General features: G+C 39.8%; 2 protein-coding genes across 2 annotated transcripts; one reads left to right on the top strand and one right to left on the bottom strand.

Annotated features, from left to right (window-relative positions):
* Nucleotides 1-926: 926 nt before the first annotated feature.
* On the bottom strand, nt 927-2883 carry ptrhd1 (peptidyl-tRNA hydrolase domain containing 1). The gene is made up of 2 exons (XM_067572719.1): nt 2628-2883; nt 927-1286 (listed from the first exon to the last, which is right to left on the bottom strand). The coding sequence occupies exons 1-2, from the start codon at nt 2838-2840 to the stop codon at nt 1116-1118; spliced, it is 384 nt and encodes a 127-aa protein (XP_067428820.1). The 5' UTR covers nt 2841-2883; the 3' UTR covers nt 927-1115.
* A 2834-nt stretch (nt 2884-5717) lies between these two features.
* LOC137169866 (uncharacterized) lies at nt 5718-14157 on the top strand. Its single transcript, XM_067573272.1, has 3 exons — nt 5718-7458; nt 11594-11625; nt 11682-14157. Exons 1-3 carry the CDS (start codon nt 5787-5789, stop codon nt 13425-13427), a joined length of 3450 nt encoding a protein of 1149 aa, XP_067429373.1. The 5' UTR covers nt 5718-5786; the 3' UTR covers nt 13428-14157.
* Nucleotides 14158-15883: the final 1726 nt, after the last annotated feature.

Below are 15883 nucleotides of genomic sequence, written 5' to 3'. Positions count from 1 at the left end.
TGAGGTATGAACACGTTTGATTTTGTGCTTTGGGATTATTGTTTTGTATTGTTTGTTACACCTTTCAGTCAATAATAATTCTTTCTTTCTTCATTTGCTATCATTTGTTATGATGTATCTGTATATGTGCATTGTTTTGTAACACTGTTAAAATAAGAATCGAATAAATGACATTTTAAATAAATAAAGATGGATTAAACCTTGATGCTTCTGGTGGAAGATGATCTCAGTCTTACAGGAAGAGAAGCTGCTGTTCTGGTTGAGACAGGAGCAGAATATACTGTCCAGTATGATGTATGATGATGCTGCCGCCATGTCGTCCAGACACATAAAGCATCAGACAGCGTTGTTTCCGTCCAGATTCTTTTTTTTCCTTCCACATGCTTGTGTTCAGAGTGAAAACCCGCTATTATAAAGCTGCGGGAACATCACCAGCCTCAAGGTCGAGTATTTCCAACATTATAATACACAACACATACGGTGTGACTACAAGTATGTGCTGCGATCTAAAGAGTGGAACTCATAAACAATGTGCTTCTTTTATCAGCGTCCTTTATTTCAGTCTGACTGATGCATTACACAAACTTTCATTAATTGCAGTGACTCATAATGTCTCAAGTTGTCTTAACACAGCTTCCGTCAATTAATAGTTTCTGTATTTTTGACCTTTTGGCATAAATATCATCAGATAAGCTGCTTGTCAGTTCATGACCTGGTGACCAAACTTGAGCTGAGAGCACCATAAAGCCACTTCATATAAAAACTGAAATGTACAGTATGTATTATGATACAACTGCTGCACTAACATGTTGCAAAATGAATGTTTGTATATACAGTGTATGTGTATCATAAACACAAAACAAACTGCATTTTTTGTTTGTTTTTTCTACCACCTGAACAAATTACTCCAAAAAAAAAAAACACCATATTTTTTCTGACTTTAATCTTTACAGCTGATTGGATTCATTGACACTGTTGTTGTGTTGCTTTACAGTCGGAGCACAACTTTCACATCATCTCCTTTTGTGGATGGAATGAGATACCGAGGAGTCTTCTGTGGCTTCCTCGACGCTCCGCGGTGCAGAAGTGGACGATGGATGTCTTTCCAGGCGTCGTTATTTGAAGAGTTTGAACTTGCGCAGCAGCGGCTGGACAGTCTCTTTGGGGTACGGCCTCAGAGCCAAGCAGGTGGGGATGTTCTCCGGCTGTTCGATCCAAAGCTTGTGTGACACGCCGGCCTGTGTCAAATTGTCTGATAGGCCGGACAGGGCGGCCTCATCTGGAGCCTTGAGGAAAAACAACATACACACACTTAAGCCGGGATTTTAATGCATTTATGTGTCACAGGCTTCTTAATTAAAACATATCGATGGTCAAAGTGTAAAACCTCCTATCTGCAGAATGTTCTGATTGGCGGATTTCACTTTGGGTGATGAGAATAAGGAAGGCTGCTCATATTCAGTCTGTCTGCAAGATCATCAAGATCATCAAGATAATCCCGCTTCCGTATTGACAGAAAAGTCACCTGACGAAAACCTCCTATCAGCATCAGCAGGCCGAGCTGAATTCTGAGCCTAGTATACTACGATGTAGTAACTATTACATTTACAACACTGACCCATCTTTTTACCTGAAAACAAACTTAATTTTATTTTTAATTTAATTTTAATTATTAACTTAATGTAGAGCATAGTTATGTAGAACCTTTTCCAAATTGCACAAAGTGCAAATGCTCCTATCTGCAAAATGATCCAGGAAAAGTGGAGAAAAAAACCTTCTATCTGCACTTTGCGAGGCACTAATACCTAGTCGGTATTGTTAACACATAATATATTATGTACTGAATATCCTTAACAAACAGCATTCTGGAAGAAAACAAGTTTTTTTTTTTAGTTTTCTCAAAAAAGTGCATTTTTCAGATAGGAGGTTTTGCTCTTCGACCATCGATATAGAGATTGGTTATTTATATGAGTTTATAACTGTAAAGCTGTTCAAACTGCATGCAGTGGTGAGAGTGAAAAAAATGTGTAAGATTTACTCTTAATATTCTAATTGAAGTAAATTTTCCATCCTAAAAGAGTCATCTGTGTACAATATGGCAAGGGTCAACCCTAAAAGATTACAATAATTAAAAACTACATGAACTCCAGACACAGACTTCTCAAGTTTAAAATCGTTGCCTTTATAATCACAGTTATTGTGTAGAGAAAAATACCCGTCATACTCCATTCAATATTTTGTCAATTTAAAGTTTTCTACCTTTTCAGTACAAATTAACACCAGCTAGAAAATAAGTCGAAGCCTTATTATAATCTTAAGGAGTCACTTTTCAATTCGGCGATAATTTTACACATCAGAAGAAACATTTTCAGTAAAATCGAGAACTTAAAAAAAAAAACCTCACCTTTGCTTCTCGCAACGAGTCAGCTAACAAACAACTGGTGCCAAAATTACACTTTATTGAAATTTTGTGTTTTCCAATTATATGAGTCACTACAACACTTTGTAATTTGTATGTAATAGAATAATAATCTTTTTAGGGCATGAGCTGAGCATGTGCTGAGAATCATAGCAGCCTTAAATTGACTGAATTTTGACTGTAGTTTGGCGTGACGTGTGTGTCTTACCGCCAGCACTACTTTATGCATGGAGTCCAGCTCGGTCAGGTACTGCTGGGTGTCCGGCTCTCCGTAGTGCAGGTGGATGGCGGCGGTAGCAGCGTGACAAGCCTGAGTTATCACGGCTCCCAGGGGCCAGGACAGCTTGTGAACCAGATCCGACCGGACAACGACATACTGGACTAACCGGCCAGGAGAGCCGGCGGCTCCAGAAGCGGCCATGTTTAGCTGAGTAAGGGTTTATTTACCTTCCGGGACGGCTTTTTTTTTTTCCTCCTAGGACGGCGAAGTCATGACCCGCCCTACTCTGCCTCTGATTGGCTAGAAGTCGTGAACTGCGTTGGTTGGATTGGTTAGGTTCCGATAACAATATCAGGGTAAGCCAATCAGAGGCAGAGTAGGGCGGGTCATGACTTTGCTATCCAATGAAAAAACTACCGCTTCCGGGTCAGATTCTTCTTCCCTCGGTTTACTGGCGGATCACAACTTTATGGCGCATCCCGCCACCTAGTGGATTAAAACTAAAATATCCGCTGATTTAATAAAGTAATCAAAACCCCTTCCCACTGTGATGGAAAGTAACTAAGTACATTTACACAAGTACTGTAATTAAGTACAATTTTGAGGTATTTGTACTTAACTTGAGTATTTCCATGTGATGCTACTTTATACTTCCACTCCACCACGTCAGAGGGAAATATTGTGCTTTCTACTCCACTACATTTATTTGACAGTCAGATGAATATTTCATATAAAAAACATATGATCGGTTTGTTATATATGCATTATTATAATTAGAGAACTCAACAGTATAAAGTGTTAAGCTCCATCTTGCAAACATTAAAATGCTGCTTACATGTGCACATCAGTTAATCAGTTTTAATATTCAATTAACATGTATTGTACATATGCATATGATAAATATGACACTATTAATTGGTACATTTTGCTGCTAATAATCATGTACTTTTACTTAAGTAGGGTTTTTCAAGCAGCACTTTTACTTCTAATGACGCATTTTTACATTGCTGTACTGGTACTTTTACTTAAGTAAAGGATCTGAATACTTCTTTCACCGCTAGCTATAACTTCTCTATCTTTCAGGTGTTTGAGAGAAACTAAAAGCTTCTCTCAACAGCTGCTGCACATCTTCTCCACAAACTCCCACAACACCTAGAAATCTCCTGACTGCCTCTACAATTATGTCAATTTTCTCACATTTTCTTTCTCCTCCAGCAGTACAGTTAATTACCAAAAAGGCCAAAAACTTCACCTGATCCTCACAAAATCAAGACTCAGCATGCTTCCTGACTGATTCGTCCTCCTTAGCTTCTTGTTTCACATCCTAACATTTCATACCTACTTCCTCATCCTTGAGTCTCACCCTGATTATTTCTGCCTCTCTTGCTCTCTTTGGACAGTTAGCCCTCCCATGCTGCATGATTCCCTTTGCAAAGAAGACACTCTAGATCTCTCTCACAGTCTCCTTCACAATCATTCTACTTACAGCTGCTGTACAGATGATCATAAAACTATATTAGGACGTCACTCCCCTCTAGTGGCCATTTTAAAATGTACAGTCAGGTTGTATGTTTGTTGTTTACACATACTAGGATTTTAACCCCGGTTTAATGGCTCTCAGTGTACCTACACAGAATAACAACACAACACAACAACACAACAACCATCAGGAATATACACGAGGAATGACTATATACAGGTGAAACTGTTTCTGTGGACTGTAAACAGGATATAAGTAGAGTGCTGAGATAAATATTAGATGGTAAAAGACAATGACATCACTTTGTATACATATAGTATACAATGAGAACAGTGGTTCTCAAAGTGGGGTCTGGGGACCCTCAGGGGTCCTTGATGGGGATCCAGGGGGTCCCCAGTAAAAAGGGGAATCATTAATTTTCACTATAATTCCATCCATAAGTAACACAATGACAGAATGTTTGACTATTTTGGTTACAGGTTTCATACACTTTCTTTTTATAAAACATTTAAAAGCAAAAATCTTATCAGATGGGGGTCTCTGGTCTAATTTGTGTCAGTTTAGGGTCCTTGATGTGAAAAAGTTTGAGAACCACTGATGTACAGTATATACAGCCTGTTCAGTTATACAGTAGTGAGTGGAATGTATTGCACATTTATATTTTAGACTAAAATAGATATATATCATTTATATGTGCAGTGGGTATTATAGTGTCCAGGGTTATTGCACAGTGAGTTAATTGTTCAAAACTGTGACGGCGAGGGGGAAGAAACTGTTCCCTTGAGTGTTTTATTAATTTTACATGTAAGCAAATGTCTCCACACATGAAAACAAAGCACATTCAGGAGTTTGGAGTTGTATTAACTGGTCTTTAGCAGCCAGACTCCCCCTGCTGTCCATAAGAAGTGATGCAACATGAACTCTGATCCTTCAATACAAGTAGAAATATTTCTGTCAGTAAAACAGACAATCTTCATCAACTACACTGTTATGGTTAATCATAAAATACTATTTGTTTAGCCAGAAGGCTTCCCTTTTCTTCTTCTTCTCTGTCTCAGTACGTATCAGCTCCTTCAGGAAAATATGACGTCACACAGCTGCGTCTCCTATAAAATCATCCTGAGCCTGAAAAGGACGCCAGACTGTCACAAACTAAATAAGCAATATTTTATTCAAACATATTCTGCAGGCTGCAGCTGTTTTTATTGCTCCTTTATGTCGGTTCTGTTATTTCAGTAATTAATAGATTTAAATTGTGTATTTGTGTCTTATTCTGTGACAGACAGACGCTGCTATAGATCTATAATCAAATGATAAATATTGGAGCAGTTATCAGGCGTCAGCCAATGAAAAGCAGTGTCTCCTCAAAATAAGGAGTGAGAGAGGACGTCCTTTTTGGTGAATTAAATTCTTCTGTCCTCGCTGGGAGGAGCTGAGACATGAGTGAGGGAAGTTGCTCCTCTACCTGGAATGAATCACAGCTTGATAAGCCCTCCCTCTTCTTCCTGCTCTCAGACACAACAAGCTCCACTCTGTGCTCATATCTCCTTGTTCCCTCCCCTTCAGATCTACAGTTTGCAGATGGGTGTAACCAACACAAGAGCTGTCAAACTTGTTTCACCTCTCTGGAAGTGAACCTCAGACAGTCGTTGCCACTGAGAGCTGAAATGGAGCAGAAAGGAGATCAGCTGGACCGAGAAACCTTCTCTTGTTCGATCTGTCTGGATCTACTGAAGGATCCGGTGACTATTCCCTGTGGACACAGCTACTGCATGAACTGTATTAAAACACACTGGGATGAAGAGGATCAGAGGAAGATCCACAGCTGCCCTCAGTGCAGACAGACCTTCACACCGAGGCCTGTCCTGATGAAAAACACCATGTTAGCAGCTTTAGTGGAGCAGCTGAAGAAGACTGGACTCCAAGCTGCTCCTGCTGATCACTGCTATGCTGGACCTGAAGATGTGGCCTGTGATGTCTGCACTGGGAGGAAGCTGAAAGCCCTCAAGTCCTGTCTGGTGTGTCTGATCTCTTACTGTGAGAATCATCTTCAGCCTCACTACAATGTGGGTCAATTTAAAAAACACAAGCTGGTCAACCCCTCGGAGAAGCTCCAGGAGAACATCTGCTCTCGTCATGATGAGGTGATGAAGATATTCTGCCGTACTGATCAGCAGAGTATCTGTTATCTCTGCTCTTTGGATGAACATAAAGGCCACGACACAGTCTCAGCTGCAGCAGAAAGGACTGAGAGGCAGAGAGGGCTCGAGGTGAGTCGACAACAAATCCAGCAGAGAATCCAGGACAGAGAGAAAGATGTGAAGCTGCTTCAACAGGAGGTGGAGGCCGTCAGTCGCTCTGCTGATAAAGCAGTGGAGGACAGTGAGAAGATCTTCACTGAGCTGATCCGTCTCATCCAGAAAAGAAGCTCTGATGTGAAGCAGCAGATCAGATCCCAGCAGGAAACTGAAGTGAGTCGAGTCAAAGAGCTTCAGGAGAAGCTGGAGCAGGAGATCACTGAGCTGAAGAGGAAAGACGCTGAACTGAAGAAGCTCTCACACACAGAGGATCACACCCAGTTTCTACTCAACAACCCCTCACTGTCACAACTCAGTGAACCTACAGGCTCATCCAGCATCAATATCCGTCCTCTGAGATACTTTGAGGATGTGACAGCAGCTGTGTCAGAGCTCAGAGATCAACTACAGGACATCCTGAGGGAGAAATGGACAAACATCTCACTGACAGTGACTGATGTGGACGTTTTACTGTCAGAACTAGAACCCAAGACCAGAGCTGAGTTCTTAAAATATTCACGTGAAATCACTCTGGATCCAAACACAGCAAACACACGGCTGTTATTATCTGAGGGGAACAGAAAGGCAGAACGAATGAAACAACAACAGTCTTATTCTAGTCACCCAGAAAGATTCATTAATAACGTTCAGGTCCTGAGTAGAGAGAGTCTGACTGGACGTTGTTACTGGGAGGTGGAGTGGAGAGGGGATGGAGTTGAGGTAGCAGTCGCATACAAGAATATCAGCAGAGCAGGAGAATCGGATGAATGTAGATTTGGATGTAATGATAAATCTTGGTCTTTAGATTGTAACACTGACAGTTATGAATTTTGGTTCAACAACATCTCAACTCCCGTCTCAGGTCCTTGGTCCTCCAGAGTAGGAGTGTACCTGGATCGCAGAGCAGGTATTCTGTCCTTCTACAGCGTCTCTGAAACCATGACTCTCCTCCACAGAGTCCAGACCACATTCACTCAGCCTCTCTATGCTGGACTTTATCTTTATGATGATGGAGACACAGCTGAGTTGTGTAAACTCAAATAGACAGAAGTCATTTCAGACTTCATGTGTCAGATTCTGTTGTAATTCTTCATGTTTTTGTCTCCATTGTGTCTGAGAGCTCGTTGCTGTGGTGTTTCTGAACTGCATAGAGATCAGCTGTCAATCAAACTGGGATTGTCAACACTTTTTTCTTTTCATTTGTTGTTCTGTTGATGTTTTCAGTTTTTTTAAATGTCACTTTTTCCTGTGTGTTTTTATCCATGGAGGCTATCATTGCTCATGATGATGTTTTTAACCTTTACTGACGTTTCTTCAGATGAAAATATAAACTTCTCTTTGTTCTAAATGTTAGTTTCATGTTTGTATTGATGTATTTGTTTGCTGTTGTTTCTCCACTTCAGCGTCTTAAACAGAGAAAACAGCAGAACTTCCTTCATCATAGATATTTTGTTCTCACCACTAAATTCATAAAGCTGTAATTATCATCAATGATTTTACCAAAAAATGGGAGGTTTGATATGGGCCTATAGTTGCTCATTAGTGAAGTGTTTAAATTGTTCTTTTTTAAGAGTGGCTTGATGATGGCAGTTTTCAGGGAATCTGTAGAAGGATGGAGGCCATGCAGTTGATAAAGCCTGTAGGCAGAATATCAAGGCAGCTTGGATTTCAGATGTTGTATAATGTCCTCCAGGTTTTGTGAAAAATTGTGTCATACTACTCGAATTGATTTTAAGTGGACACAGGGACAACACATACTGACAAATGATGTCAGAAAAGAAGGACCACCTTGCATTTCTCAGTTCCAAATTATAATGTGAAGTCTCTCTTTATAGATGTCATAATGAACCTGGAGATTTGTTTTTCGCCACCGTCTATTCTGACCAGCGTGGCATTTCCTCATGGAGATCTTTTCTTACCAGAGACAACCTTCACCTGAGTAGGTGCAATGGCATCAATAACATTTATAATTTTAAACTGAAATTATCAACAAGCTCATACCTCAGAGAGGGCGGGTGTGGAAGAGAAAGCCTGAATAAAAATTTCACTGGTGTTTTCAGTAATATACCATTTTGTGATTACCTCTGTTTGAACATTTGTGTGCACAGAGATAACACTCTCAAAGAAAACACAGGAATGATCAGAGAGAGCAACATCAGTCACCACAACCTGAGAAATGTTCAGTCCCTTAGAGATGATGAAGTCCAGAGTGTGCCCCTTGTTGTGTGTGGGCTCTGTCACATGCTGAGTCAGTCCATAGTTATCAAGAACATAACACAGTTCTTTAGTGCTGCTGTCCTCTGTAAACATGGATGTTAAAATTACCAACAATAACTACATAGTCCATGTCAATACAAATAATAGACAGCACTTCAGCAAAGTCATCAAAAAAGGTAACGCAGTATTTAGGTGGCCTGTAGATATTTAGAAATATAGCTTGAGAGGAGGAATTCCACTGAAGAGCCACATATTCAAAAGAATCAAAATTTCCATAAGACATCTGCTTGAATTGGAGGGAATCATTAAACCTTTAATGCACTCTAGCTTCACTCATAAAACTGAAGTTGGGAGGGGTTGACTCGATAAGAACAGCTGCACTGTTATCTTGGTCTAACCAAGTTTCAGTTAAAAACATAAAGTTAAGGTTGTTCTTCTTTTCCTGTTATCTATCGAGACAGGAATTGAGCAAGCTACTGGCACACTGGGAAGAGTCATGAGTGCTATCAGCTTTGCAGCCTGGACCCAGCACATATCAGTTAGAGCTTGCTGTATTTTGTACACAAATTACTGGATGTGCTGTGCTTTTATCAGGCTGGATGAGGATGATTCTGAAGCTGCCATGGAGGGGTGAGGGCTGGGCGCCATAACAGTGACGAATGTAAACTGGCTGAGGACTTAAAGCCATTGGTGGAGGTGGACGCCGAAGGGGGTTTAGGGGAGACAAAATGGGAGTAGGGCAGGGTGTAAGTTTAGTCCCAGCAGTGACCAGCTCTTTCATCTGGTCAGTGAACTCCAAGAAAGCAGAGGAGGGGGAAAGGGTGACTGGAGAGGAGAGTGACCTGGATGGGGTTTGGGGAGGTGAAAGGGGTGAATCCTCAAAGGTGGAAGTTGGTGAGGGGGGTGGAGACTCCTCCTCTTAGCTCAGATAACTGTCATGTTCAAAACTCTCTTCATGCAGAGGCTGAAGCAGTTCTCTTTCAAGTTTTTTGCCACACTTTGTTATGTTTTCTTCTTATTTTGATTCCTCTCTTGCTTCTTGTCCTTGGCAGAGGGAACGGATGGGTGATGCAGGAAGTAAAATAAGTTAGAGATGAACAGTTTTACTCCAGATCCTTTACTTCAAAAGTAACCAATATGAAAATGTAAAAATACTCCATTACAGGTAAAAGTCCTGCATGAAAAATCCAACTCAAGTAAAACATAAGTATCAGCAAAGTCTACTTTAAGTATTGAAGTAATAGTACTGTGAGTACATTGAGTGTTTTATTCATTTTACATGTAAGCAAACATCTCCAGACATGAAAACTGAACACATTCAGGAGTTTGGAGTTGTATTAACTGGTCTTCAGCAGCCAGGCTCCCCCTGCTGTCCATAAGAAGTGATGCAACAAGAACTCTGATCCTTCAATACAAGTAGAAATATTTCTGTCAGTAAAACAGACAACCTGCATCAACTAGACTGTTATGGTTTAGTAAAATCTATGATCTGATTTGATCTATAAGTCATATATCACTCCAACAAAATCATGCTGGACTAAATCAATTGTGAACATTTGTAAAGACATGAGCAGTGAAAGGACAGAGCTGCAGTAATTCACATATAGAATATATGATTTCATTAAGGAGAAGGATGTGGAGATAATCACATGTTGTTGGCAAAAGTTAGAAAATTATAATGTAAAAAAACAATTATTCCAGATTCACCAAAACCAACCAAACCACAGATCCAAATAATCTGGTGCATTCATGTTCTGTGGGACTCAGAGCTGCAACAAATAACTATTGATTTGTTTAAACGCATCTTAAATTAAAAATGAGTCTTTTACTCAAATTTACATTCTGAATTCAACCTGTTTTTTTTACACAGATACTTAAATAATGTTATCAAATGAAGTAATTTCATGATATTTTTTATTACGTTGCTGGATTTTCATAATTTCTACAACAGTGATTAATTTCTCTGTTGTTCATCTAGTATATTTGCTTTATTGTAATCAATAGAGAGTTTGACTAAACTCCATACACCCCTTTGATCCAGTGTGTTTATTGATTGGTTATTGATTGGTCAGCTGATCTGACAGGACAGTAAACATTCAGGTTGTTGTTGTAATACAGCAGATCAGGAAAACTACCTGTGGAACAGGAATGACGTCACCAACAGCAGCTTTTCATATTTATTCATGAAAAAAATGATATGTGTGTAGAATCTGAATTAATCACACAGCACTATTAGTTTATTTTTCTTCATAAGCCAGAAGGATTCTCTTTTCTTCCTCTTCTTCTCTGTTTCAGTACATCTCAGCTCCTACAGGAAAATATGACATCAAACAGCTGCATCTCCTATAAAATCATCCTGAGCCTGAAAAGGACGTCAGACTGTCACAAACTAAACTTTATTCAACCATATTCTGAAGGATGCAGCTGTTTTTATTGCTCCTTTATGTTTGTTCTGTTCTTTCTGTAATTAACAGATTTAAATTGTCTATTTGTTTCTTATTCTGTGACAGACAGACGCTGCTATAGATCTATAATCAAATGATAAAACATTGGAGCAGTTATCAGGTGTTTTCCCTCCAACTATCAATATGTAGAAATGATCTAGTAACTGTTTAAACTGTTAATTAATTATACATGAATTTTAAGTTTTTTAAACTGTTACTTTCTACATATGGATAGCTGACTTCTGTACATCATTGTCTTCTCCTCAAAATAAGGCCGGAGTGAGAGAGGACGTCCCTTTTGGTGAATTAAACTCCTCCGTCCTTGCTGGGAGGAGCTGAGACGTGAGTGAGGGAAGCGAGGAGCCACGTTAGCCAAATGAAAAACAGCCAATAACCTTTAAACCTGCTCCTCTGCCTGGAATGAATCACAGCTTGATAAGCCCTCCCTCTTCTTCCTGCTCTCAAACACAACAAGCTCCACTCTGTGCTCATATCTCTTTGTTCCCTCCCCTTCAGATCTACAGTTTGCAGATGGGTGTAACCAACAGGTAATGTAGTACAAGAGCTGTCAGGCTGCATTTACTGCAGTAACACATATTGTTAGATCAAAGTTCAAACTTGTGTCACTTCTCAGGAAGTGAATCTTAGACAGTCGTTGCCACTGAGAGCTGAAATGGCGCAGAAAGGAGAACAGCTGGACCGAGAAACCTTCTCTTGTTCGATCTGTCTGGATCTACTGAAGGATCCGGTGACTATTGCCTGTGGACACAGCTACTGCATGAACTGTATTAAAGGCTTCTGGGATGAAGAGGATCAGAGGAAGATCTACAGCTGCCCTCAGTGCAGACAGGTTTTCACACCGAGGCCTGTCCTGATGAAAAACACCATGTTAGCAGCTTTAGTGGAGCAGCTGAAGAAGACTGGACTCCAAGCTGCTCCTGCTGATCACTGCTATGCTGGACCTGAAGATGTGGCCTGTGATGTCTGCACTGGGAGGAAGCTGAAAGCCCTCAAGTCCTGTCTGACTTGTCCGGCCTCTTACTGTGAGAAACACCTTCAGCCTCATTATGATGCAGCTCCGTTAAAGAAACACAAGCTGGTCGACCCCTCAGAGAAGCTCCAGGAGAACATCTGCTCTCGTCATGATGAGGTGATGAAGATATTCTGCCGTACTGATCAGCAGAGTATCTGTTATCTCTGCACTATGGATGAACATAAAGGCCACGACACAGTCTCAGCTGCAGCAGAAAGGACTGAGAGGCAGAGAGGGCTCGAGGTGAGTCGACAACAAATCCAGCAGAGAATCCAGGACAGAGAGAAAGATGTGAAGCTGCTTCAACAGGAGGTGGAGGCCGTCAGTCGCTCTGCTGATAAAGCAGTGGAGGACAGTGAGAAGATCTTCACTGAGCTGATCAGTCTCATCCAGAAAAGAAGTTCTGATGTGAAGCAGCAGATCAGATCCCAGCAGGAAACTGAAGTGAGTCGAGTCAAAGAGCTTCAGGAGAAGCTGAAGCAGGAGATCACTGAGCTGAAGAGGAAAGACGCTGAACTGAAGAAGCTCTCACACACAGAGGATTACAATCAGTTTCTACTCAACTACCCCTCACTGTCACAACTCAGTGCATCTACAGACTCATCCAGCATCAATATCCGTCCTCTGAGATACTTTGAGGATGTGACAGCAGCTGTGTCAGAGCTCAGAGATCAACTACAGGACATCCTGAGGGAGAAATGGACAAACATCTCACTGACAGTGACTGAAGTGGACGTTTTACTGTCAGAACCAGAACCCAAGACCAGAGCTGAGTTCTTAAAATATTCACGTGAAATCACTCTGGATCCAAACACAGCAAACACATGGCTGTTATTTAAGGGGAACAGAAAAGTAGAACGAATTTATCAACAACAGTCTTATTCTCGCCACCCAGACAGATTCACTGAACAGCAGCAGGTCTTGAGTAGAGAGAGTCTGACAGGACGTTGTTACTGGGAGGTGAAGTGTAGAGGGGAATGGGGATTGGGAGTTGGTATAGCAGTCGCATACAAGAATATCAGCAGAGCAGGAGACTCGGATGAATGTGTATTTGGACACAATGACAAATCTTGGATGTTATATTGTGACACTAACAGTTGTGAATTTTGGTTCAAAAATATGTCAACTTTCATCTCAGGTCGTCGTTCCTCCAGAGTAGGAGTGTACCTGGATCACAGAGCAGGTATTCTGTCCTTCTACAGCATCTCTAAAAAAATGACTCTCATCCACAGAGTCCAGACCACATTCACTCAGCCTCTCTATGCTGGACTTTGGCTTCATAATGGAGACACAGCTGAGTTGTGTAAACTCAAATAGACAGAAGTCATTTCAGACTTCATGTGTCAGATTCTGTTGTAATTCTTCATGTTTTTGTCTCCATTGTTTCTGAGAGCTCGTTGCTGTGGTGTTTCTGAACTGCACAGAGATCAGCTGTCAATCAAACTGGGATTGTCAACACTTTTTTCTTTTCATTTGTTGTTCTGTTGATGTTTTCAGTTTCATTAAATGTCACTTTTTCCTGTGTTTTTATCCATGGAGGCTATCATTGCTCATGATGATGTTTTTAACCTTCACTGACGTTTCTTCAGATGAAAATATAAACTTCTCTTTGTTCTAAATGTTAGTTTCATGTTTGTATTGATGTATTTGTGTGCTGTTGTTTCTCCACTTCAGTGTCTTAAACAGAGAAAACAGCAGAACTTCCTTCATCATAGATATTTTGTTCTCATCACTAAATTCATAAAACTGTAATCATCATGATAATAATCATTTATTATGTTCTTGTACATTCTGGGTTAAACTAACTGATTGTGTGGATGAAGTGAATCTGAACATGAAATCATTGAACAAGAGTCATTTAACAGACTTCACTGATCAGATGTGTGAACAATCTGAAGCTTTACATAATCAATAAAGATGTTTTTTTCAACAGTGAGCAAAGTATTTTCTTCTGTCTTCATCTCAGGATCTCATTCAAAGCTTCTGGAGAAAATGTGAAACTAAAATGAGAGTTTATTTGAGGCAGTTTTCCTCCTGAAACACCACAAAGTACAGAGTTCATGTTCAGAGCAGACAAATGTTTGTCAGTCAGTCTCTGTACTTTCAGCTTTCTTCACTAAAGCATTTTAATTTAATTTAATGTTAACAGACTATACTGTTGAATAGTATAATCTATAACAATACATATATAACAAACTGATCAAATGCTTTTATGTGTAAAATATTGATCTTATAGGTCACTAAAGCTGTCAGATAAATGTAGTGGAGTGGAAGCATAAAGTAGCATCACATTGAAATACTCAAGCAAAATACAAGTACCTCAAAATTGCCTGTTTCACATGTCATAACCACCTCTTTCAGAACATTTCTCCTTTCCTGAAACAAGATGCGGAACATGTGCTCCTAAAGGTAAACACAAGGGGACCTTGAGCATTTCATTCTGTAACTTGCATATCTCTCTCTTATGTTGTCCTTGTAGAAACAGTTAAAGTACATTAAAACAATATATTTTTAAGCCTATTATCATTTATTATACCAGTGGAGAAAATATCCCAGAAAAATGCATATATTCAGCATCAGATACTTTGGTTTAAATGTAAAAGCCAGTCATATCTGTGTAAGATGGTTGACAACATGTAAAATCCCTGCTGTGATACTTCAATATGACTCAGTGAACAAATACAGGCGCTGTTTGCTCAGGAAATAACACTGGAGGACACGTTATCAGTGCAACCAGTCTGGAAAAAGGTTAACCAACAAAAAATGACTCAAAAAATCCTGTTCAGTGTCCTGTTTGTAATGTAGTATTATAATTTATGGTAGTATATTGTAGTGTATTCCTCTTTAACCCGAAGTGTTCTTTAAAGAAAGCTGATAAAAGAACAGCAGCTCTGAATTTTGGAACAAAGAATCTGGAACAAAAGTCAAATATTAACAAACAGTATAAATCTTTATCAGTTGGATCATAAAGTCTGATGTGTTCCTTTATTCCAACAAAGAAATAAAAAGTTCTGAGATGGCATTAATGCAGTCTGTTGTATCTCTGTGATATGTGCAAAATGCAACAAATAAATTGTTTGTGGATAACATGAAGATAAACTTTGAACCATACTGTCTCTACAGCTGGCTACTGGCTACAGCCTGACTATTTGAGGATGAGAAAATCACAGTTTAAATCCATTCACTATAAGCCTGTTTTACCAATGTTTTGTGATTATTATTTTTTATGGCACACAATGTATTTTTCCATTCAAATTTTCTTGACGGAGGACACCAAACCCCCCCAACCAAAACCCCTGTGGCCCTTTGACCTGGTTATTTTATTTGACTACTGCAGGTCTGATTATTTAAACAACTGAATAACATATTAAAACAACAACAATCATATCGGCAAAATGGCACAGAACAAGAACAAATGGGGTTAGTACTCTATTGAATACCTCAGCTATGGATAAACATCCCTCTGTTTCTTTCCAGTAGCCTCAGACTTTTTCCTTAGTATGCTGCTCTTGTTTTCTGTTGGAACAATTGATAATAATACTTCTTGTTTGTCTCCTCAGTGTCTATTTCAGAGAGATGGGAAGTCAGGTAGATGTTAGCTCTGTCTCTCAGTGGAGGTTGAGAAGCTGACTTTATTCCCAAGAACTAAGGGTCAATTAGGAATTGTTCCCATCTTCTGAATGTAGAGGGAGCTGATCTTTCATTAATGAAAATGGGTACAACAGATTTTAATATGCACTAACTGAGATGAAGGGCAGTAACAGTCAGAGGAT

Source organism: Thunnus thynnus, chromosome 18 (genome assembly GCF_963924715.1).
Source record: "Thunnus thynnus chromosome 18, fThuThy2.1, whole genome shotgun sequence".
Classification (NCBI taxonomy): domain Eukaryota; kingdom Metazoa; phylum Chordata; class Actinopteri; order Scombriformes; family Scombridae; genus Thunnus; species Thunnus thynnus.
This window is presented reverse-complemented; position numbering and strand designations above follow the sequence as displayed.

Excerpts from the sequence above, each read along its gene's own strand:
- ptrhd1 (XM_067572719.1), bottom strand. The coding sequence starts at position 2,840 with ATGGCCGCTTCTGGAGCCGCCGGCTCTCCTGGCCGGTTAGTCCAGTAT. Across the intron at positions 1,287-2,627 it reads TGCATAAAGTAGTGCTGGCG|GCTCCAGATGAGGCCGCCCT; the intron begins GTAAGACACACA and ends TTTTTCCTCAAG.
- LOC137169866 (XM_067573272.1), top strand. The coding sequence starts at position 5,787 with ATGGAGCAGAAAGGAGATCAGCTGGACCGAGAAACCTTCTCTTGTTCG. Across the intron at positions 7,459-11,593 it reads TGAGTTGTGTAAACTCAAAT|ATCTACAGTTTGCAGATGGG; the intron begins AGACAGAAGTCA and ends CCTCCCCTTCAG. Across the intron at positions 11,626-11,681 it reads CAGATGGGTGTAACCAACAG|ATCAAAGTTCAAACTTGTGT; the intron begins GTAATGTAGTAC and ends ACATATTGTTAG.